A 22,877-nucleotide genomic window follows, 5' to 3' on the forward strand; every position below is an offset into this window, starting at 1 on the left:
CTTTGCACCTGGATGCCCTCCCTGAGCCACCATATTTGCCCTCAGCTGTGAGGCGCACCACAGACGAATGCTGCTGCCCCCTCCTAGATTCATCAGGTTGGCCTCCCCAGAATCCCTGAGGCAGAGAGCTCTTCAATTTACAGGTGAAGAGCGGTGCAAGGGAAAGCGAGTTGCACTGGGCGGAAGACGAATGCCCACTTGAGCCAGTCTGTCTCTGGAAGGATCCAGAACAAGTTGATGGCACCCCAGCAGTGTCAGTGCTAAACAGGGAGATGTCAAAGGGAGCTGTCCCTTTCTGGGGAGCTTCTTCAGGGGGTTCAGGAGACTCCATCTAATACCTTGCCCAGTTAGAGACTTTGACAGGGGATTTGTCCCCTCCTAGACCTGAGTCTGTGCCTGGGAGGGAGGATGTGGGGCCAAACAGAGGGACATCTCTCCTGTCCTGAGATGTGAATCTGCCCAGGGTAAGTAACCAAGATCAGAGGACTTCCCCCAAGTGCCACTTCCAAAGGAGGTTCGGAGGATGCCAACAAAGGAAAAGGCTTTCTTAGTGGTGGACCCCAGATTATGAAATGATCGCTTCAGTGAGGCCCACCTGGCACCAACCTTATTATCATTTCAGTGCCAAGTTAAGACTAACTTTTTTCTCTAAGGCATTTAATGGAAAATGGGCAGCGGGGGGGGGGGGTTATGTTAGTGTAGTAGCACTGAATTTGTTTTTAGCTGCTCAGATTGTTTTAAACCCTGTTTCAAATTGTTTATATTGCAGATTCTATTTTATTTTGGGGTTTTATTTGTAATTTTTGTATACATGGTTGTGAACCTCCCAGAGAACTTTGACTATTGAGCAAGACTGAAATGAAATCATCATCATTTTATCATCCGGAAATGTATCATCATCAAAGGCCAACCATTCCATCCACTGGACTGATGCTCCAAGAACAGCTCGAAGGCTACTGTGCGTTTCTTGAGCTCATAAAGCTCAGGCTGAGCGATGGCTGGATGGAAGTGTCCAGGGCATGCCAAAGAAAGATGTGAGTACAATCCTGGCCAGGGATGCAGGCAGGGGAGGTCTGCCACTGCCCACCAGCCCTGATGAATCGCATCCAAACCTTGCTCAAGAGACCCAGAGGAAACCCCCATTGCTATTAGACCATCCCAAGAGGCACCTTCTCCAGTCCTGCAGTTCTCCAGCCTTCTGACTTGGACTGTGTCAACAGGATGGAAGTCTGCCCCATTAAACATTCTTAGAAACGCGTCCTTTCATGTATTGTTTCATTGCGGGCTCAGCACAGAATGTTTCCAGGCAGTCTGGGAGCCTTACGTGCCTCGGCCCTGAATTCAGTACGCCATGAGCTTTCTGTATTTGTAGCAATGTAGCTCTTTTTTTCCATTTAGTGGCAAGAAAGGGGCAGATTTTGTGCTTTTTAAAAATGGGTGCTGGATGGGCCTTTCAGAAGGCTTCACTGAAATACCATTAAATGCACAGGGGTGTGTAAACCCTGAGAACTGGAGAAACTAAAAAGTTGAGAAGAGACTGCTCTGAGAGGTGAAGTGGTTGGATATGCACATGTAACAATTTTGATATTTTTTTAAAAAGCAAATCAAGATGGAAAAGATGGATAAAGCCAGAGCTAGGACAGGAGGACATCTGAGGCATTGCCTAACATGTCCACTGGGGCTGCCAGGAGATGCTCTAGCAGGCCTACACTGTATTTTGAGGCACCATTAAAAGTCCTGAAAACAAATCATGCCAGGACATGAATACTCCATGGCACTTTAATTCACCTGTTTTGACCTGATAGCTGGACACTGATTAGGAAAGCCAGAGGTCAAAGAGGACAGGGCTGCTACACCTTTAACTGTTGTGTCAGAGAGAATCTGGGCAGGGGTACAAGAAATTGCCTTTTCTACACAATTGTTGAAGGCCCCAAAACCCCACTTTTGCATTTGGCCGCCCTCTCACATTTAGGGAATTGCCTCATCTCTTTCCAAACCCTGAATATTTGAGGTGGGATGTGTTGAAAAACATCTCAAATTCAGCTTGGCTTCTGTCGACTATGGAAAAGCAGTCAGAGGACAGCAAGGTTTAAGTTGTACATTAGCCAGATTTGATTTTCTTATTTTGCTTTTGAAAAAAAAATGGGCATATAAACTTGAGTGGCTAGGGTTCCTGCTCATTGACCATGCAGCCGAGGCTGTCAGGAGTTGACATCCAAACCTAGATCGTGTCATTCTCCCTTCCCAGGTTGTCCTGACTCTCTCGGCCTGGCACAAGCGGCTTCTTCAGGCCTGCATGCGGAAATGGCGCCATCCTTCCATGAGTGGAGAGATGTCATAGCCCCATTTCAGAAGTTAAGCAATTGTCTAATTGGCTGTTGTCCTATCAAATTTTTAAGCACAAGAGATGTTCTTATTTCAGAAAGGCTTAAAATAGAGCCAAAACTGGTACACTTCAGTGGAGAGGGAAAGGGGCAGAGAAAAACAGTGGTGCTTAATTAGTCACACCCAGTCTGGAAATAGAATTGCTGTGTAGGAGAATGAAGGGCTAGAGCCATCATTAGGCATCATGGATCTGTTTTCCACTCTATATGTAATAATTAAAATAATTAGAAGGATATGACTACATATGTAAGCTTGTGCTGTGACCACAATAACCCCCAAAGACCTGTTCCTTCCCCTGCACTGCTAAATAGCAGGGCTTATTCTCATTTGCTAAGTTGAGGAGAAGGGAGGCGAGGTGAGACAAGGCCTGGGCCAGGAAGCGAGAGCCCTAGGCTCCTGAAGAGGCCTTCAGCTGGCCACAGAAGCTATTTAAGGCCCATGTGCCTGAGGGCAGGCAGAAGAGGAGCTGCCCAGGTCAGAGGTGCTTGCAAACTCTGCTCCCAAAGGGACCTTCAGTCAGGAGGAGAAACTGTGTTCTGGTGTTTATTTGGATTTTAGATGTAACATGTATTGTTTGTTTGTTTAGTGATTAAAATCTGAAAGAAATGCCCGGCTGCTTTGGCAGAAGAACTTCCAGCGGGTCTTTCGGTGCTTTAGCCATTCTCTGCCCCTCTTCCAAAAACAAATAGACTATGGGGTGGGCAAATGATTAAGAGACCAGATTGGCTATGCAGTCCATAAAGAAACTGATCTGAAGTTTTTGCTTATTTGTTTGTTATTACTAAGACCAGAACACAGTATCTTCTGTGAGATGTTGTAAGGAGAGGGGGATGACGTGAGGTATCACTCCGTGGACATCCTGCTGGGCTACAACCATGGCTGCCAAGCAAACTCTGATCAATGTGGAGGAAGTAAGAGATGCTGGCATAAGGTATCCTGTGGTCCCTGAGACTCATCTCTGGGTGCAAATGAAGGCATTTGCCCTGGTTGGAGAGGGGAAAGCATATTCCCAGGCCTCCTCAGAAGACCTTTCTCCCATTTTAAGAGGTACGTAGATGGCCCTTTGCTGAAAGGCAGAAAGCACAAGCGGCATCTGATGCATCCAAGCATAAGGGCACGCTCTGGGCATAATTCAACATGGCTTGAGAACTTTTGAGCCAGGGAACAGGGAAAAGTGTAACTCCATGTGACAGAGAACAACCCAGGTAGGTCGAAAAGCTGTCACTTCCAATTGGCCATGTGAGTTTGTTAAAAGGACGCAAATAGCTTTCCCTCCTCTGCCACCTGCCTTCTCTACAGTAGCGAATTTTCTGAGAGCCAAGTCCTCTCTCTTTCTTTACTAAGCACCCTTGTCCTTGGCAGAATTACAGGTTAAAGGAAGTTATCTGTTTCTTCCCACTGTGCATGCACAATCATGGGTACGGCTGGAAACAATACTACATGTGACCCAGGCTTTGAAAAATTGTTTGAATGTCTGGAGAAAATATTGCAAATATAAAAGCCAAGGCACTCATGAAGGCTGAAGTCATGTGCACTGGTTATAAGAGTGAATATGTTTCAAGAGCCACTGAACACGGTAGGAAACCAAGGGCTTTCCTGGGGCCTAAGCCGGACTGAGAAGTCTCCTTTCGTGCAACCAACACTAGCAACCTTCCCTGAGATAGTTGTGATTGGGGTAGACATGCCCTGATTGCCTGGAATTCAGTCCTTCTGATCTAGGCTGGCTGGAGCGCTGTTTCTAAACCAAGAAGGGAGTTTCAGACTCCTGAGTAGGGAAAATTTGATCACTGTGGATATAGATATTTTTCTGGTCGACATAAGAAGTAGAAAGTAGTTTTAAGTGATACATGGCTGAAGAATGCAAATGAGACACTCAGTACTTGTGTCTGCTTTCCCAAGTCTTGGTCCACAACAGGGGTGGAGAGCCTATGCCCTTGGGACGCCCATAAGCCAACAGTCTCTGGTTCCCTACCCAAGCTTCCCAGCACACTTGACTTCTTTTTCTTGAAATAGGAGAAGTTGGGCTGGCCCTACCAAGCCACAAGGCAAAGCAAGCAGAAAGAGAAGAAAGAGACGAATCCATGCCTGAGTGGTGCAGGGAGACCTTGTCATGGCCATAGCACGGACTGTGTCGCAGGAGGGGATGCTGGGGGTCCATTTGGAGCTCTTCCTCAGCAGAATGTCTTGGCCTGGCACGGAGTAAATACTGCGGTTGCCTTCGTGCTCATGTCAAGATGAAGGATGGGACACCCTGTTTGGATCCACTGCCACTGCCTGTGATGTCAGTGGCTAAAAGGGAGGACATGATAAAGTAATGTTGAATTAAGTTAGTCTTAGGGGAGGCATTTCAATCATTCACAAAGAGGGAAAAAACTGAGCAAAGGCCAGGGTACCATCAAACAATAGATGGTGGGGGAAAGTGCATAGGACCCTCTGAGGGTCACACCGGGATCACCAGAACACCGGATCTGGTCCCTGGGCTTGAGGTTCTGCCCCCTCGCACAAGAAATCCAGTATCCAGGAGTAAGTGTTACCCTTAGCAGTGCTAAGGCAGCATTGAAGAAGAGCCCAGTTCTGGCCTTCGACTTTTTTGTACTTGGAAGAAGATAAAATCAAAGTAAAGCAGCTAGGGAGGTTATAGTTAGCTCCTTATGGGGTGAGGATGTGAGCTGCTTTCATCAATGTGTGGTACAGAGAAGGTATTATAGCAAGAAAGTGTCTGTGTTAGTTGAAGGAAACAGGCCTTCACAAGAATATGCAGGTGAAATGCACCCAAGAAAATCTTGGATAGAAATACACAAGCCATTCTTTCCCGTGCTGGCTTCAGGCATCTCCAATGTCACAAATGTCACTGGTTACAAGAAAGGCAAAGTTAATCTTGTGTTTGCACATGTAAACAAAAGCTTGAACTACCTGGAAAGGGAGAAGCAGATCTGCTGATAGGGAGGCTGCTGCTGGAAAATGTTGCAAGGGCCAGAAAGTACTACGCTGCGACTCTGGAAGTCATTTTAAAGTAAGCAAATCCAAGAGCAGCCCAGAGGGGTTAAGGCTGCTCAGACACCCAAAACTACCCTTTCTACAACAATTGGCTACCAGCACTTCTTGTTCAGACACTGAACACAATCTGCAAGCAGCCTATGCAAGCTTCCCTTCGAAGATTGGAAGACACCCTGGAAACTGAATGAGGAAGCACAACATTTGATTGGCTGCACAGACACAGAGGACTGTAAAGTCCTCAGTTCACTTTCTCTGTCATGGAACAAGAAACACATGCTGCAATACACGTGCCACTTCATGGGCATAGGCATTCTTTCCCCATCTGATGTTTCCGATATTGACTTGTGGGAAACTTTCTGATATCATCAAAAATGCAGCCTGGATTCCCCTTAAACTCCAGAAAACATACACAGAACATTTCTGGTTCATTTGCACAGCACACCAACCCAGCCTGGTAATAAGCTACACTGGCTCGGATCTTCTGTGAGCGACCCATGATGTGCCCAAGAGACCACTGGGCTCACCATGTCTTGTTCACCCCCTTCCTTTCCCTTCAGTCCTCCCACAGGTACCCCAGGGGACACCCCAGAAGGATGGACTTGTCTCCCTGCTCCCTGCCACGATGGTGAGACAACCTGGCCTCGCCTCAGTCTTTTCATCATCTCTGGCTTGGCAGCTGGCTTTTGAGATCCTCCCTTTGACAGCCACTGACAGCCTCCTCAGAGCGGCAAAGCAGCACCTTGCATAGGCTGTGCATGGTTGCAAACATCATCATCACCTTAATGTGTGCCAATATTTTCACACTTGCTTAAACACTGTTATGGTCATTGCTGTTCTTTCGCAAGTGCATATCTGTCTGCGTATGGCTCAGGATTGCATCAGGAAAGTCAGCAAGCCAGTGAAACCTGCCCCTGAGTGCTGCCTAGGCACTTGTGTGTGTGTGTGTGTGTGTGTTGTGGGGGGCGGCGGGGGGATAAGCTTGGGAGACGTTTTTTGCTGCTCTTGCCAAGTGACTTGCTTGTCCCTTCTTTCCCTTCACTCACATTGTAGATGGTTGCCCAGGTTCACACGTCCCATCATCCCATCATGGGTGAAACAACACCTAGAGCATTCTATGGGTTATCCAGATGGCTTATTGCTCTCAAACAAACCATCCTGCAAGAAACAGTCTAGCTGGACAACATGACATTGTCACCTAGGGCGGATTACTGGATCGCGTGAACCTGATCTTTGCTTTATTTCAATTACCGTAACCTAAAATGACATGGAAAGTAGTTTCTTCTTGTTAGGACCCATGGAAGCAATCTGGAGCACATTTCAAACTATTAAAATCAAAATAATGGAACCTTATATACAAGACCACTGGCACAATGCACCAAGCAGTGATTTCTTAGATGCGGCTCCGAAAGATGCAGGGCGGGGAGAGGAGGCGGGTCTACCACCGTGTTGCCACATTTGCCAAAGGATCGCAGGCTCCATTCATCTCAGTGTCTGATGTGTTACTCCCAGATCAGGTATGCAGATGCCCAATGAACAGTGCAATGCTACACGTGCTTAGGAGGTCATCCTGCTGAGATCTGTGCAACTCTGCTCTCAAGCAAACGGAAACAGGATCCAGCCTCTGAGTGAAATCCAGTACTGCATGAATGAAAAGCAGCTCCCACAACAGATCTGCCCCTTCACTTCCTCTTCCCCTGCAGCTCCCCAAAAGGCCTTTCGGGAGACTGACAGCAATTCCTGGCTGTGCCATAAAGGGCTGCAGTGGCAGGGTGGAACTGCCCAACACTGGATGGAAGAATACCGCACACCTCAAGTGAGGTTCTCAGTTTTGCCTATTCCTCCTTCCCTGTAAGACTCAATTGACAATGTTCAGTAGGTCTTTCTGACCCTTTTGGGAGGTGTTTGGAGGGTGCAGGGGGAAGAGAGGAAGAAAACTTTCTACTGTGGAGCACTCTTGAAGTTGGAACAATCCTGGATTTCATATCCTGTTTTCTGGGACCTTCACTTGCGCGCGCGCACGCACACACACACACACACACACACACACGAGTTCTGCCTATGTCCCTCTAACCATAGTCTTTCTTGTTTGGTTGCAGAGCAACATCAACAACATTAATCATGAAGAAGGAAAGTCCATGTAAACCATTGCTATGTCTACAATAGGTTACCTTACTGATCTAAGGCATAGTCAAATTTACCATCACGGTTTTATATACACACAGAATAAGAAAGGTGCATCAGCAAAGCAATCAGTCCCCACCCATCATCACATCTTGGGTAACTCAGGCTTACACAGTGCAGCCATAACAAAATCAGGACCACACTCAGTACTGGTGCTGTTCAAGGTGTCCAGAAGTCTCTTTCAAGCCACTGGGTCTCTACTACAAAATCTAGAAGACAATCCAAACATTACCTTTTCTGCCTCTTCTCGACTCATGGCCAGGGCAAGCTGGAGCTGCAGCTCCTCTTCTCCAGTGGTCTGTGGTCTTGCCTGTTCCAGGTCAGAGTTGAACCGAGGGGATGAGGAAGAAGCTGCAGCACGAGACAGAAAGGAATGACTGTGGCCATGCCCGTGGGATGGAGCTCTCACCTGTGGTCCCACAGCCTTTCTGAATTTGCTAGAAAATGGGTCGAGCCACTGTGGCTCTCGGACCCAATTTCAACAGCCTGTTTGTTGTAAGAGATTAATTCAAACCTCTGGCAAGAGCAGCTTGTCGCCTTTCACACACACACACACACACACACACACACACACACACGCACACACACGATGGAGAAGAGGAGGGAAAGAGAGAGAGCAAAGAATATAGGAGAAAGAGCACGAGGGGGCATCCCCAGCCCGTTCCTGCCTCAGACTGCACCCACTTCTGGCATGCATCCTCCCCAGGGAATGTTGCCCTAGAAGAAAAGAAGATTCTCACCCCACCTTAGGAAAAGATTTTGCGATAATCTTCTGGATCAAGGGGTCTCCTTCTCATTCTTCACCTACCTACTGCTGACTCACCTTTTTATGTTAATTTTAAGAGACACCCCACAGTTTTAAACTACTAGACCAAGTCTTCACATGAAGGTTGGTGGAAAAAAGCAGGAGGAGAGAAAATATTTTGTGCAATTGCATTTTATTTTAAGAACTTCTATCCTCATGTGTTTCCACAGCAACATCTTTCTTTTTGCAGTTCACTAGTCCAGCAAAAGCACGTTGCTGAAGATCCCCGGCGTTCTAGAACCTTGGTCAAGGAACTGAATAAATTATAAGACTCCTGTGCCTGGAGAAGTGCCCTGTGCGGCTTGGTGGTGTGAAATTTCTCCCAAAGATGAGGTGATGGCTATGTTCTCTCACACTCACTTTCCCATGCGATCCTCTGCAGGTTTACTCAGAAAGCGAGTTCCAGTATGTTGAGTGGAGCATGCTCAGGGGCACGTGCCTCGGACTGCAAACCTTAAGACTGCAATGCAGTGCACACTTAGGAGGCTGCAGCAAGCTTACCTCTGGGCAGTGGAGACTGGTGGGCTTCAGTCTGAACTTTATGCCAGAAGGGTTCGGCATGATGGTCAGTTCCTTAAAAGTTCAGGCTGAAGCCCAGAGTGGATACACCACCCACTGAGATTAGAGCCACCAGCATCCACTGCCTGGGAAGAAGCAGCACTGAACACTGTGGGGCCTAAGTAGCCATCCAGCTCAGTAAATTCCAGCTAAGGCCACCCCCCCGCAGCTCAGCAAACTCCAAGAACTCCGAGTTCTCATCAATAACTCTGATTCAAATGACAATTAAAATGCAAATGCTAATTATCCTGGTCTTATTCTTAAACTCACCACAGAGGGAGGGAGGGAGGGAGGGAGGAGCTGATGGCATTAAGTGCTCCAGTCACATGAATTTCCACCTCTGCCCAACTGGCCCCTGGAACATTTGCCACCATTTCACAATTTTAAATATTCTTAAACTGAAGGCACCTGTTTGTAGGGATCAACATGAAACCACTAAGCAGGACTAGGCTGCTGGGTGTCCCAGGGCACCCAGTAGCTCCCTCCCCTCTTGGCCACTTCTCTTGGTACTTGCTGGGGTGTCCTGACCCTCCCACATTCTTTTAAGTAGCCATTTCAATGCCCCGCTTCTGGGGTGGGTCAGAAGCAAGCTGAGGGCCTCCGGCAGCTGCCAGCCTCGTTTCCCACACATGTCCCTGGGCTACACTACAAAGCTCAGAGACTCTCCTGGGAAATGAAGAGGTGGGTGCAGCAGGCCCAAGCCTTGCTCTGCGGGGTGTCCAGCCCCCAAGAAGGAAAGCATGCAAAAGGGATCCTTTATCACTGCTGCCTGGTAAGTTGGGGCGAGCTAAGGAAAGCCATGGCTGGGCAAAGGCAGCAGTACGTCAGTTGGGGAACCCAGGACACCTTCAGGGCAGGACATGGGGAGTGCCCTGGAAACAGGGTTCAGCTGAGTTTTATTTAGTGTTTCGGGGTCCAGACCTCTACCTCACCCTCAGACCTTCCTTGCACTCTGGAGACCAACCACGCCTCCCAATGCCGCCATATTGTGATGGTGCCCAGGACAGTCTCTCAGATGGCCACTGTGCCCAGAGGCCCTGAAAGGTTGCATGCTGCTGGCACAGACTAAAATGGTGTAGACTGAAAAGGCCACTACTCATGTGCAAAGTACGCATTTGGAAAGCTGCAGTCTAATCCCACTTGTCCCACGTGCAGGGGGATGGAGCGGAGGGCCTTCTGGCCCCTTCCGATTCCACTGTTCTCTGCATCTATGACTTAATGGTCTGTCCCTCCCTTGAAGCCAAGGCAGACTTGCTGGTGGGGAATGGTGTGCGTGTTTATCCAATTTAACACAGTTCTCCATGTTACTTTCATGGCAAACCCTCCTTTTAAAGCACTCTGTACTGCACAAATGGAAGAAGCGTGGCTCTCCAGATGGTTGGACGTATAGGCACAATCAGACCTAGCCAGCATCAGCAATGGTGAGGGCTCCTCTGGGCTGTGGACCTCCAGTTGCCTCAGCCTACAAGTTGCCCACCCAGGTGTCAAGTAAGAAATGTCCTTATTACAGCCTTTTAACACAGGACTGACCTTCTTCCACTCCATCCAGTTTCATCCCTTTCCACCCTCACCTTCACCCCTGCCTCTCCCCTTCGTGTTGCATCTTTATGGAAAGAAACTTGAAAACCTGCATGCAAATCGTGCGTACAACTTCGAAAGCAGAGGAAGCTCATTGTTTTCCCACACAGACCCACTTGCACTGCCTCCTCTCCCACCCACCTGCCCCCCATTTGCCACCCCTACTGTTAGCAGGGGTTCTTCCATCTCCTGCCCCTATTCCAGTCACTGGGGGTTGCAGGGAGAGGTGTGGATAAACCCCTGAGCCAAAAACACATTCTGAAAACCCATCATAATGAAAAACATCCCATGTGCTTCCCCCAGCCACAAGATCAAAGGGACCGTGGAACATTAGGAGAGGAGCTCCTCCCTGCCCACCTCCCCCGGGAAGCCGAGGGTGTCCACCACTGGTATCCGGTGTTCATCCAGGCCCCCGGCACAGGTGCGTGCCTGGACCTGTTAGAGAACGGCCCGTGCTGCTACTCACAGTTGAAGGACGACGGGGACCCCCTGGACCTGCTGTACTCCTCGCCGTACTGCGAGGCCCGCCGCCCGTAGGCCAGCTGCTGGCTGTTGCTGCTGCTGATGCCCATGCCCTCCAGGGACATCCGCTCCTTGGTCTTCAGGGCGTAGGCTCGCTCCTGCTTCAGCCTTTCCTCATCCTTCAGCAAGCTCATCACCTGCTTCACCTTCTCCCGAATGTTGATGCCCTGGTCCTTGCCATCGCGGTCTATGTACTGGAATTCCTTTAAGGTCTGGATGGTGTACAAGTTCTCCCGGCACTGATGAGCCACTTTCTCGGAGCCAGTTTTGATGAGGTAGTCCAGAAGAGTCAGCGCCTTGTAGACGTGTCGCCAGTTCTTTCCACTGTCATTCAGCCGCCTCCAGATCATGCCCATGACCTCCGCGAAAGCCACTGTGTTGAAGGTCAGGTCTGCGATCTCAGACATTAGGGAGCTTGGGGGACCCCAGGGGTCATTGGAGGTGGCCTCGCGCACCTTGATTTCTGCCTCTGAATAGTTGTGCACAATGTTTTTGACCTGCCGGCGCAAGGCAGAGGTGGTCATGGCTGAAGCCTGCAGGGGAATTTTGCCTTGCAGAATGAAATGAGGTGCAATGGAGGGAAAACAGACAGGAACCTGGGAGAAGAATCACAGTTCCAGTGCAATCAGTAAAAGGGTGCTAGTTCTTCCACTTGTATATTGATCTAGAAAGCAAGTGACAAGAAATATATTAGGGTTGTTGATCAATTCAAGCATTTCAGCTGCTCCACTGTATCCAGTTTGTCAAAATCCAGTTAGATTTGCTCCCCTGCAGACCCATGGCTTGTTTCTTTCTAGGATTATTCCCGTGGAACAGGGGTGGGCAGGTAACGTGTGGCCCTCCAGATGTTGTTTGACTGAAACCCACATCATCCCTCCTCATTGGCTAGGTTGTCCAAAAACTAGCACCATCAGTGGTCCCAACTTCAGGCTTGCAACTGGCCACTGTAGCTAAGCAGCTAGAAAATCTGATTGCAACCCTGGGAGTTGCAGTCCAAAAACTCTGGAGGGCTCCCACTTAGGGCAAGCTGTTCAGGATTGTCTGTAGATCACAGTCAACACAATTACTGTGGGCCGGGGGTGGGGGGGTCTTATTGTCAGGCTTGCCTGAAAGGGAGACAGTTGCCCTGCTGGTCCAGCAAGACCCATCGAAGCACAGAGGTAGACATCCGTGTGATGCAGGCCACGCAGTTGTGGGTGAGCACCGATGCTCCTCCGAGCCCCTCTGGGTTGACTGGATCCTTGGTTGGCTACAGCGATGCAAATCCACATTTTGTCACTAGGCACCACTAGAGTGTGATGGGAACTGATAGGATTCCCGCTCCAAGTTTTACAGAATGAGGTGACAGGATAGGCATCCAAAATAGCTGATAACCAAGGTTTGGACTACATCCATCACACCCAACTGTTCCGTATCGAATAAGCAGCAGCTTGCTTTTGCTTTCTAAAACCGTCTCAGATATCCAGAATAAAAACTTGTGATTGCATCTCTCCAGTGCAGTTTTTAAAAGAACTTTGCTTCGACCTTGTAAACAAAGAATTGGTATTTAATGTTAGTTAATGAGAGGGGTTTTTCTCTCAAAGGCTCATGATGGGTTACATTTATATGTACACCACAAAAGCAAGAACATCATGCCACACCTTCATATGAACTTCTTGAAATACAATACAATTACAACTGCTATTTTTCAACATTTGTATCACTGTATTTTAATTATAATGAGCCTAAATAATTACGTGACAGAGAAGACTTTTTCAAAAGAAACATTTCCTTGTCAAAGGTCCAGAGTCTTAACTTGACTGTCTGGCATAATTGCAAGAATAAGGAAAGAGATGGAAAGAGGGGCTTGCACTGACCAGGAATACCCCCACCCCCTTCCCATGCTTTGGCCTACAACTCCCATCTGTCCTAGGCAGTATAACAGATTGGGAAGGATGCTGGGAATTGTTGGCCAACCCATCTGCAGAGTCACAACTTGCCCATCCTACACCTTTATTTCTTCAGCACTCTTTCACTCGAGCAGTGCCCTACTTGAGAGATTCATTCCAATTTCATATGGGAACACAAGCCCTCAATTTTCAACCTGACTTCACCTTACCCACCTCTTCTTCTTTCTCTGCTTTGTTGATTTATGAATAGCCATAAATAAAAAAGGCAGCGAAGGCGGGGGAAAGGCTGACTAACCCAGTATATAGAGAAGGCACAATCCTGCACAAACCCACACACAGTTATGCGCCGCACACTGAATTCTCTCTGAAGTCAACTGAGCTTGGAAATAATACTGAAATTCTATGGAAATCTATAGGAAATTTAAGCAAATATCAATTTGATCCAAGTGATAAGGAAGCCTGAATCACTGCCTGTGACTCAGCATTCCTGAGAAACATACATCTATTCCCACCACCCCGCTTTGGTGCCTAGTTCTTATGAGCAGAGTCTAACTCACTCAAGCAGAGGCACAGTCGGTCCTGATTCATCTCAGAGGCCCTGCACAAGGCAGCTAGGGCCACCAGATGGGTCTGCTGGAGACTTTCTATTCCCCCTTCAGAGACACAGCGGACTCCAAAACTGCTGCTGCGGCAGCAGAAAGCGGCGTCATCCTTATTGGAAGAAGATGTTATGCGGGTATGAAGTCAGGGAAGCACACTGCTAGCTCTCCCCAGGTGCATACCTTCTGGAGGGCAAGCAAGTGACAGTTGCGTGAGAAAGGTCCTTTGGAGGAGCATCTCCTCTGGGAGCGGATCTGAGGTTTTCCAGGCGCTGGCAGGAGTAGCACTCCAAACAGCACCAAACTAGGTGTGTGTCACACATTACACACACTGCACCAGAGCAACACTACATTGGGGCCCTTCTGGTAGGTAGGTAGGTAGGTTAGTGCTCTGGTGCTATCTGGAGCACTGCTGCTGCCAAAGTCACCTGCTGGGTTCCCCAGATGGAGATCAGTCTTCAGCAAACCAGGTGCTTTCAAAGTGGAGCCCAGGTAAACATCCATGGTGGCTCATCCTGTTCTGCTGGGACATTGGCAGCTGCCCAAGGATGTCATCTTTTGATGCAAGGCCTGATAACTGGTTGCTGACATTAGTGGAATGCAATGGGCACTATTGGCCATCCACCAGGGATGCTGGCAGTCTTGTAAGAGTTTGACGTTCCTCTCCCGGTCAGCCATCACAGCATGGTGTCTGGACAATGGGTCTCCAGACTGCCAGACAGACAACCCTAGCGATGGGAAGAGGACATGAGCTCGACTAGGTCCACTGCAGGGACAACTTCACACACTGCAAATAGATCTCTGTCAGGCAAAGCTGCACTGAGCATCTCCTCCTCCATTTTGTGGTGGAACCATTTGTCAACCTCCATTTTGTGGCTCCTCGATTAGAGATCAGTGATCTGAGGGAAGCACACAGGTCTTGGGAATCTATCAGGGACTCTTCTATGCCAAGATTGTTAATGAGGGGCAAACTTCGCTGAGATGCAACCCGATGGCCACTGCCAATCTTTTCCTTCATTATACAGACCCAGCACAGCCTGTAGTGTCTTCAAGGTGTATTCTCAGTTGACATGCAGACCAATGCAACTGGATGGCAGACTCCTCAGATTGTGCAGGGGGCCATCAGGGGACAGACTGATGTGGCAATAAGCCCCTGAAAGGAGAAGTATGAACAGAGCTACTCTAGATCTAAGGATGGAGGAGAAATATTTTTGCTTGTGTCTTAAGACGAGTTTACCTAATCTCACACTTTTGAGCCATCACATGACTTGAAGCATAGTTACCCTCTGAAATTTGCACTTCTACACATGTTGTAGTGGAGCTATAAAATGTGTATATTAGAGAATAGAGAAAAATGCATACATTTTCAAAAATAATATATAAATGTATTATGTTAGGAAAAGTATATACCAAAAACATGTATATTAATTCATGACATAACCCTAATCCATCTGGCTCAAACAGACAGACTCAAACCTTATCACTTTGCCTCAAGGAAAAGCAAAATCTCCAATCGGACCTAAGGAAACTTCCTTCCTGGTCGCAGGCAGGTATGGGAACAAATCAGGTCCTCGGCAAGTAAACCAAGCCAAGCAGCTGATTGGTGGCTCCACCTTCTCTTCACTCCTATGATCCATCAGCACAACCTGAATTTGGATGTTGAAGATAATGAGTGTATTCATTGCAGAACCGCATCTTCAGCCACCAAATAGCAAGTGATGTCATCTGACCTCCATCTGTGTGACCTTCTTCTGTATCACTGGCCTTTGAATTCTGCCACCAAAATATGTATTTGAAGAAGTAGTAGTGATTTGTAAAACCTGGTGGTGGAGGTGGTACTGAAAATCTAGAAAATGGACTCAGTTTAACAGAGTTATTTGTGAATAGACTCAAGAAAGCTCCCAAGGATTGTGTCTGGGTAAAGTGTGGATGGACCGATGTACAGTTGAAAGTTTGTTTACCTCCAGAAGATAAACCGCCAGAGGCGATTGCAGGACTCTTCCAGAAATGTCATTACTTCATCCTTTTGTCCTTTACCTTTTTAAATGACTTGGAATTAAACCTCCACTCATTTCCTTCATGACTGGAAAGAGGTGGCCATGAAACACGCACCTGAGAAGAATGTGCAACTCCCCAAACCAGCAAAATGAGTCACAGATCCTAATTCTCTCCAGGGCAACTCCACCCTTTGCAATGAGCATGACCTGGCTATGTACCTCCTTTGCATTTCCAGGGGTGGCATGAGGCCTCCTTCTCCACCCGGTGGCAGGAAGCATCCCTGAGAGTGAGTCAGGGAGACAACCTGGAAACTGCATGAGCATCGCTTGCATAGTTTCTCTAAAGACATTTCCTGTATTGATTTCTTACACAATCCAGCCAGCCCATTTACTGTTTTTGGATCCTAGCAAAGTTATGCACAGAAAAATAGCTGCAGCCAAGCACAGAAATGCATACACAAGGGTCCAGGCGGGTGCATACTTTCATTGTTGTTGCTTTTTAAAAGAGGTTTCTAAAGAACACTTCAGGCAACCTGGGCCAAGCTGACCTTCACCTTCAGCTGACCACTGTTCAGCCTTTCAGATGCGTTTCATCATCATCATCATCATCATCATCATCATCATATCCTGCCTTTTTCTTTTTAAAGAACTCAGAGCAGCTTAAACCATTCTCTTCCTGATGCTTTTCAATCCTATCCTCATAACAACCACCCAGTGAGGCAGGCTGGGCTGAGAGCCTGTGCCTGGCCCAAAGTCCCCCAGTTGGCTCCATGGCCGAGCAGGGACTTGAACCCGGGTCTCCTGAGCCCCAGTCCCGCACTCCTAACCACTGCACCCCACTGGCTCTTTAACCCAGCTTTCCCCAGCCTGGTGCCCTCCAGATGCTTTGCACTTCAGCACCTAACCAGGCCCGGCTATCATGGCCAATGGTCCAAGATGCTAGTCCACCACTTTTGGAGGGCACCAGGTTGGAGAAGGCAGCCCTACAGCTCACTGCCTATGTTCCCCTCCGGGAACATACTGCAGTCCTGCCTAAAGCTATGCTGGTGGAAGCAGTGCTGCAGCTAGGCCAAAAAATCCAAGAAGGGAAGACAGGGGGGCTACCAGGGCAAAAGCACAGACCCCCAGGGGGCAGGCCAGGCTGATGGGTGCGAGGTACAGAGAACAGACCAAGACACACCAGAAAAGGAGGCAACATGGAGAGCGAAAAGGTGGCAGGAAATCGCTGGGCACGAGGTGCACCTACACAGGAAACTGCCTTGCACCCTGTGAAACTATTTGTCCATCTAGCCCAGGATTGCCTCATCCAGCCATGCTCCCTCTAGATGTTTTGCACTATAACTCATGGCATCTCACAGCCAGCCCGATGCCTAGCCCAACCCATCTGGAGGGCACCACGTTGGGGAAGGTTAATCTGCACTGACTGGCAGTGGCTCCAGAGGTCTCCTGTACCCACAGCCGCCTTTGCCTTCCGTTAGCACAGGGAGGCAGCTCTTGGGTCTGGGACAACCTGCATGCAGAGCAGGTGCTCCGCCCCGAAGCTCCCTTCCCTGCCAACAAAGGAACAAAGCACAGCGAGCAGAGCAGCCGGGAGGTCTCCAGTGGGGCGCAAAGGGCTGGGGTAGAATGTGGGTGGGGTGTCTGGACCGTGATGAGCATCATGGAACCAGAAGTCCACTGGGCACCAGCACTGCCCTCTTTTGATGCCAGGTTCAGAGTTTTTTCCGCTCGGTGTCACTTTAGCCATTCTATTTTGGAGACGGCTGGGTTTAGCCAGTTTAAATTTTGGTGTGCTTTATGTTGAAAGTCACCTTGAGTCCTGGTCTTTTTAAGGGATCCAAGAAGATATAACAACAACAATGGGAAAGCAAGGAGGAAGGAAAGTGGGAAGGCAGGGAAGTTTGCTCGGGGAGTGGCTGGCGGGGATGGGAGCAGCAAAAGAGCCCGAGGGACCTTGAAGATGTTGGAGCGGCAACCAGGCTGCAAGCTGAGGAAGGGTCAGAGACAGCTGTGGCCAGCAGGGGCTGGCAAGAGGAGGGCACTGACTGAAGGGAACCCCAGTGGCATGCACAGCCAGCTCTGGGTGACCAAGTGGCCCGTAGCCCAAGGCAGCAAAATGTGTGCCCGCTCCAGAGATTGGCATTCTCCTTCAGGCTTTGACAAGGTTAGGGATAACGTTCTGCTCCCTTAAAACACCTCCCCAACCCCCAGCATCACTGCAGGGGGGCTGAACGTGTGGCCCTTGGGACAGGCAATTCCTTTCTAGGCCCTTCCCCTGCAGGAGGAAGTTGCAGGCAGCAGTGAGTTAATTAAGGCTGTGGAAGACACACGTTTCCAAGTGCCCAGGTGCTCCCTCACCATGTGAAGAAAGAAAACTTCTCGAATGCTGGGAGGCAGGGCCTCGTGTGGCACCGCTCACCTTGCCTAGCTGAATAACCTGTTTTTGATTCACACAGGCCGAGGCATAGCCCTGATCCTGGGCAGTTAGGAGCACTTCTTGTGTCCTTGAGCATGTGCAAAGGGGCCTTGCCCTCAGTCCTCCCTGCACATCCAAGATGTGGTGGCGAAGGATGGGTGGAAGCAGCATTCCCAGGGCAGGGCAGGGCAGGGCAGGGCACCCTCAAGGCCGGCATGAGCCCGAGAGTTTTCACTTCTGCATGGGAGGCGGGGGCAGGAGGAGAGGGAAAAGAGAGAAGAGTGTGTTTGTGTCTGGAGCATTGCCAAGCAGTAAGTTTTTATCGACCCTAATATCCCCAGGAACACAAAGAGAAGGAAACAGAAACTGTGTGGTAGATAAGACAGCGGCACCAGCCAGCCACATATTGAAATTACTGCAGTGACCTTGAAGGAATGAGCTGTCAGGTGGAGAGGGTGCACTGAGGACAAGTCGGAGAGGCAGTTGCCAGCGGCTGGCCAAAGTTCTTGATGTGAACTGACACAGTCCAAAGGAAGAGCTGCCACCTTCCTTTGCAGCAGGGATCCAGGCACTGCTATGTCGTTTCCTTGGCCACTCACTGCCTGCAGCAACCAGGGAGGACATCACTTTTGTATGACTCCATCTCTCTTTAAAAGGGGGGGGGCACAATCTGGAGAATTTCCTGGGGGATTGTGCCCATAATCCATCTTCCCCAGCCTGGTACTCTCTAGATGTTTTGGGCATTGGTGACCATGAGTGCCAGCCAGCATGGTCAATAGCCAGGAATGGGAGTGGTAGTTCAAAGCATCAGAAGGGCAGTGGGTTGGGAGAGGTTGCTATAATCTCTGGGTTAAAACAACACCTTGATTTCATTCATGAGACACCTTTATGCACCACTACCTGGTATCTCCAGGACAAAAGGGAACATCCCTTGTTTCTGACTTGCCCAGCTCTGGCACTAATTTAACAATGGGAGGAAAATATAAATGGAGGAAAGATGGATTACGTGAAATAGGAGAAGACACTAATATCTGCTCCTACTGATCCATTATTAGCTCTGTCTATCCCTTGCTTTCCTTCCTTTTCCCGCCCCTTTGTTGCATCACCTGCTCAGGAGTAGGGGAGTCTAAACACTGTAAGCTCCTCAGGGCAAATGCATTTTTTAATTGCTTGTGCAACTCTATAAAGCACAAGTATTGACAACACTGTAAAATAAGGGTTTGTTGTGGGAAATGTGTGCCCCCCCCAGGTATTGTTGGTCTGCAACTCCCATCATCCCCATCCTCCAGCATGTCTATTGATGAAGGATGATGGGAGGTCACTCCAGCAACATCTAGAAGGGCACATATTTGTCCGCTCCCTGAAGTAAAGGAGGAAAAGAAGCAAGCTAGGTTGCTTGGTCCTCATAGAAAAGAAAAACGGGGCAGCAAATAGACAGGTGGGGTGGAGGGCGGAGGTGATGCAACCCCTAGCAAAGAGCAGCACCCTAAATAAAAGCATCACGGGGGGGGGGGGCAGGTACATGCCATCTGCCCCCAACAGACCTCGCTAACGCTGCCTCCCCAGTGAAATAGCTCTTTGCGCCCAGGCTTGAGTTCCTGAGGAGTTTCCCCATCTGGAACAAACTTCCAGAGATGCTCCCACTCCCAAAACTTCTCCCCGATTTCCTGTTCGTTCCTGTTCTCTCTTACTCTTGAATCTCTTGTTTTGGATCACGCAAAAGGACACTCTCGTGGCTCTTCCCAGAGAATGCACGGCACTAATGCAGCTCTCCGCCTTCTTTAAAAACTACCCCAGAATCGGAGTTGCTACCCTCACCCGCCCCGGCGACCAGGCACCGGCGGCATGAGCGAAGCCGACCACCTTCCGGTGGAAGCAAGGCCAGCGGCGCAGAAGGGTCATCCTAGGCTCCGGGTCTGGGCGAGGGGACGTGCCTCCTTGGATGGGAATGCGGGTCACGGCACTTGCTTTCAAACGCGGGAAGCCCGCGCTGCTGCAGTGGGCGCCCGCATCTCCCCGCGCTGCTTCTGGGCTTTTGACCCACAGCCGTGCCTGCCCTGGCAGAACCCGCGAGCAGCCCCAAGCACTTGATGGCGCGCCGGAGAGAAAACTTGATGGCGCCCCCCCCCCCCGCCCCACTAAACCAGCACTTACCCTCGCCGCTTCTCGCTCCCTGGCGCGCGCCCGCTCGCCCGCCCGCCCCGGAGGCAGCCCGGCTCGGCTCGGCTCGCCGGAGCAGCCGGCATTACATAATCCTGCTGCTGCTGCTGCTGCTGCGCCGCGATCCCGACCTGAGCGAGCGGCGCCGGCAAACGGCAAGGACCGGGCGGCGCGGGGGAGCCCGCGCGTGGGGTTCGGGCGGCAGACACGCGCCCGCCTTCCCGCTCACACGCACACGCGCTCACCTCGGAGGAATCCGGCCGAGTTGGGGCAGCGGCGGCGGCGGCGGCGGCGGCAGGAGCAGCAGCGGCGGCCGCTCCCCGGCAGGGGCGCGATCCATCCAATCGCAACCTCGGCGGCGCGGGGGCGGGGCGGGCGCTGCCGGCTGCGGCTGAGTGACTTTGGCAGGGCCCCGTGGCAGGCAGGTGGCAGGCACCGAGCGGGCAGGGAGGGGAGGGGGGAGGGGAGGAGGGAGGAGGCTGCTGGCCGAGGCCCCGGCACCCGGCAGCAGGGCGCGGGAAGGACGGGTCTGGCACTTGCACGCACCTCGGGGCAGGGTCGCCGCAGCTCTGCCCTCCCTCCGCTCGGCCTCCCTGCGGGTCGGGAAACTTCAGCCGGCGGCGCACTGCGGGCAGCCCGGAGATGGGGGGAGGGGCGGCTTCTCCTGCTCCGCTTTGCCAAAGTAGTGATGACAATCAGAACGGGCTTCACTGCAGGCAGGCGAGCTCCCGGAGTCCAGAACTTTCCTCCACAGCTCTCCCCCCCACCACCACCCCGAGCCTAGCCTCGCTCAGCTCGCCACGGTCTACCTTTCCAGCCGGGCCTCTCCTCGCAGGCTTCTTCGTAATACCTGCAGCTGCGGGCGCCCCCCCTCCTTCTCTGCTGCTCCTTGGAGGGAAGTGATCCTGGACGGCTCAGCTTGTTTCCCCGAGAGATGCTGCGAAGCTCACGCACTACGGGGGGCGGGGGTGAGGAGAGGAGGAGGGCTCTTACCTGGGCCATTCCTGCTGTCTCCTTCTGCTGTCTCAGTGGCAGCTTCCGCAGTCGGCGGCGCAGGCTGCTGGTGCGGGTGGTGCCATTCTCGTAGCCCCTCGGGCTGCAGGCGGCGGCGGCGGCGGCGGCGTTTCCCGCAGCCCGGAGAGGAGGCAGGCGCCGCCGGCTCAGCCCAAGCCCGCGCTCCCGAAATCCATCCAGTCCGAAGGCGAAGTACTACCGTCGCGCCGCTGCTCCTCTGCTCCTCGCCACCACCTCGCAAGCGGATCGGAGCGCAGAGGAGGAGAGGCGACCGCGCCGCCCGGTTGCCCCGCTGCGGTGCGGCTGCGGCTGCTGCTGCGGCGCGTATGCGCGCCTGCGGTGGAGCCTGGGCGGTCGAGGCGGGGAACTTGCCCCTCAGCCGCTCGCGAGAGAAAAAGTTGCCGAGCTCGCCGGGCAGGTCCGCTTCAATGTTAGCAGGGCACCAGAGGACAGCTCTTCGTCGGTTCAGGCCCACCGCGCTGACCGACGTGCCTCCCGGAGCCCTCACTAGGATGCCAGTTGCAGAGAGGGAGATTCACGTAGTAGCCCAGAAGAGATTATGAAAGCAGAGGCCGTGACTCAGTGCGTTAACTCCTTCGGGCACCGAGCGAGCGCGCCGAGGCAGTCGCCGGCAATGAGCGATCGGTGACCAGGCTGGGCGCGGAAGGGTTAAACGGAGAGAACGCAGCTCGTCTGTCACTCACCGCGTCCTTATTTTGGATCGAAGCCACCGAGTTCCGTTGTTTTGCTTTTGCATAGCCAGCACTCGTGCATGCCTCAGGGCGGCAAGTTATTTATCTATTCCCCCCACCCGCGCCGCCCGGGCCCTCTAGTGATGCCTTCCCCAAACTCGTCCCTTCAGCAAGGTTTGGACAGCAGCCCCACGTGGGAACAGAGCCGCGAGCCAGTGAGCAAGCGGATGACATGACAGAATGCTTTTTTCCTCCCATGCTGTCCTCCCTCTCCTCCCCCTCCACGTTGCTGCCGCCCAGCCCCACTCGCCCAGCCAATGCCGCTCGGTACGATAGTGGAATCGGCAACAGATTCTACGCACACACCCCACACACGGAGTTTATATTTGATAGCCCTGCTGTTCTTCAGAATAAAAATACACCTCCTTCTGTGCTGGAAGGGAACTGAGAACTGGCTCCCACTAACCACCCACCCATCTACTGTGTAAAATCAGCAGGTGCTGAGAAAGCTCCTGTGTTCACTGCCAGAAAAGTGCACGAGGCTTCTCTGCAAGGAGCTCATGCAGACGGGACGTGTCACAGCGCAGCCCTGCGATGCCCGAAGGACCCGCAGCCCGGCTTTTGCAGACAGAAGGCAACAGGTTAAGTTTGGTTACCGTCCTATCCTGACTTTTCCTCCAAGTAACCCACGCCAGTGCACATGATCATCTTTCTCTCCATTTTATCTTCCCAACAACGCTGTAGCTGCTCCCTACTGGTCAAACTCAAATACTGTGCTCAGTGCTGGACACTGCAGTTTCCGATGCAACGGAAGGATCAGGAAACTATGTGCTAAGAGACTGAAGTATGTCTAGCCTTGAGGAAAAACTTCTGGATGTGTGGCATGTTTCAAGTATCCAAAGGGTTGCCACACAGAAGAGGGCCACAGTCTGTCTGTTCTTAAGTTATAAGAAGGCAGATTTCAGCTGAACAGCGGGGAAAACTTCCCAACAACCAGAACAGCCGGGCAACTGCCCAGGGGTCTGAGGGGCTCTGCATCACTGGAGGTATTCAAGCAGAGACTGGGCAGGGATGCTTCAGACTG

The 22,877-nt window shown here is 51.1% G+C and overlaps 1 protein-coding gene across 7 annotated transcripts in view; it reads right to left on the reverse strand.

Moving 5' to 3' along the window:
• EPN3 (epsin 3) overlaps window positions 1-21,866 on the reverse strand; it is a 36,237-nt gene extending 14,371 nt beyond the window's left edge. For 4 of the 7 annotated variants that reach the window (XM_044419995.1, XM_044419996.1, XM_044419993.1 and 1 more), the window contains exons 1-3: window positions 21,081-21,863; window positions 10,971-11,690; window positions 7,796-7,914 (exon numbers count right to left, since the gene is read on the reverse strand). In XM_044419995.1, coding sequence (XP_044275930.1) covers window positions 7,796-7,914; window positions 10,971-11,550 — 699 coding nt within the window. In that variant the 5' untranslated portion in view covers window positions 11,551-11,690; window positions 21,081-21,863. Of the gene's footprint in view, window positions 1-7,795; window positions 7,915-10,970; window positions 11,691-21,080 lie in introns of all 7 variants that reach the window. The other 3 variants (XR_006413731.1, XR_006413730.1, XR_006413729.1) reach the window with 1 other exon arrangement.
• Window positions 21,867-22,877: the final 1,011 nt, after the last annotated feature.

This window comes from Varanus komodoensis, unplaced genomic scaffold (genome assembly GCF_004798865.1).
Source record: "Varanus komodoensis strain SLA01 unplaced genomic scaffold, ASM479886v1 scaffold11, whole genome shotgun sequence".
NCBI lineage: Eukaryota > Metazoa > Chordata > Lepidosauria > Squamata > Varanidae > Varanus > Varanus komodoensis.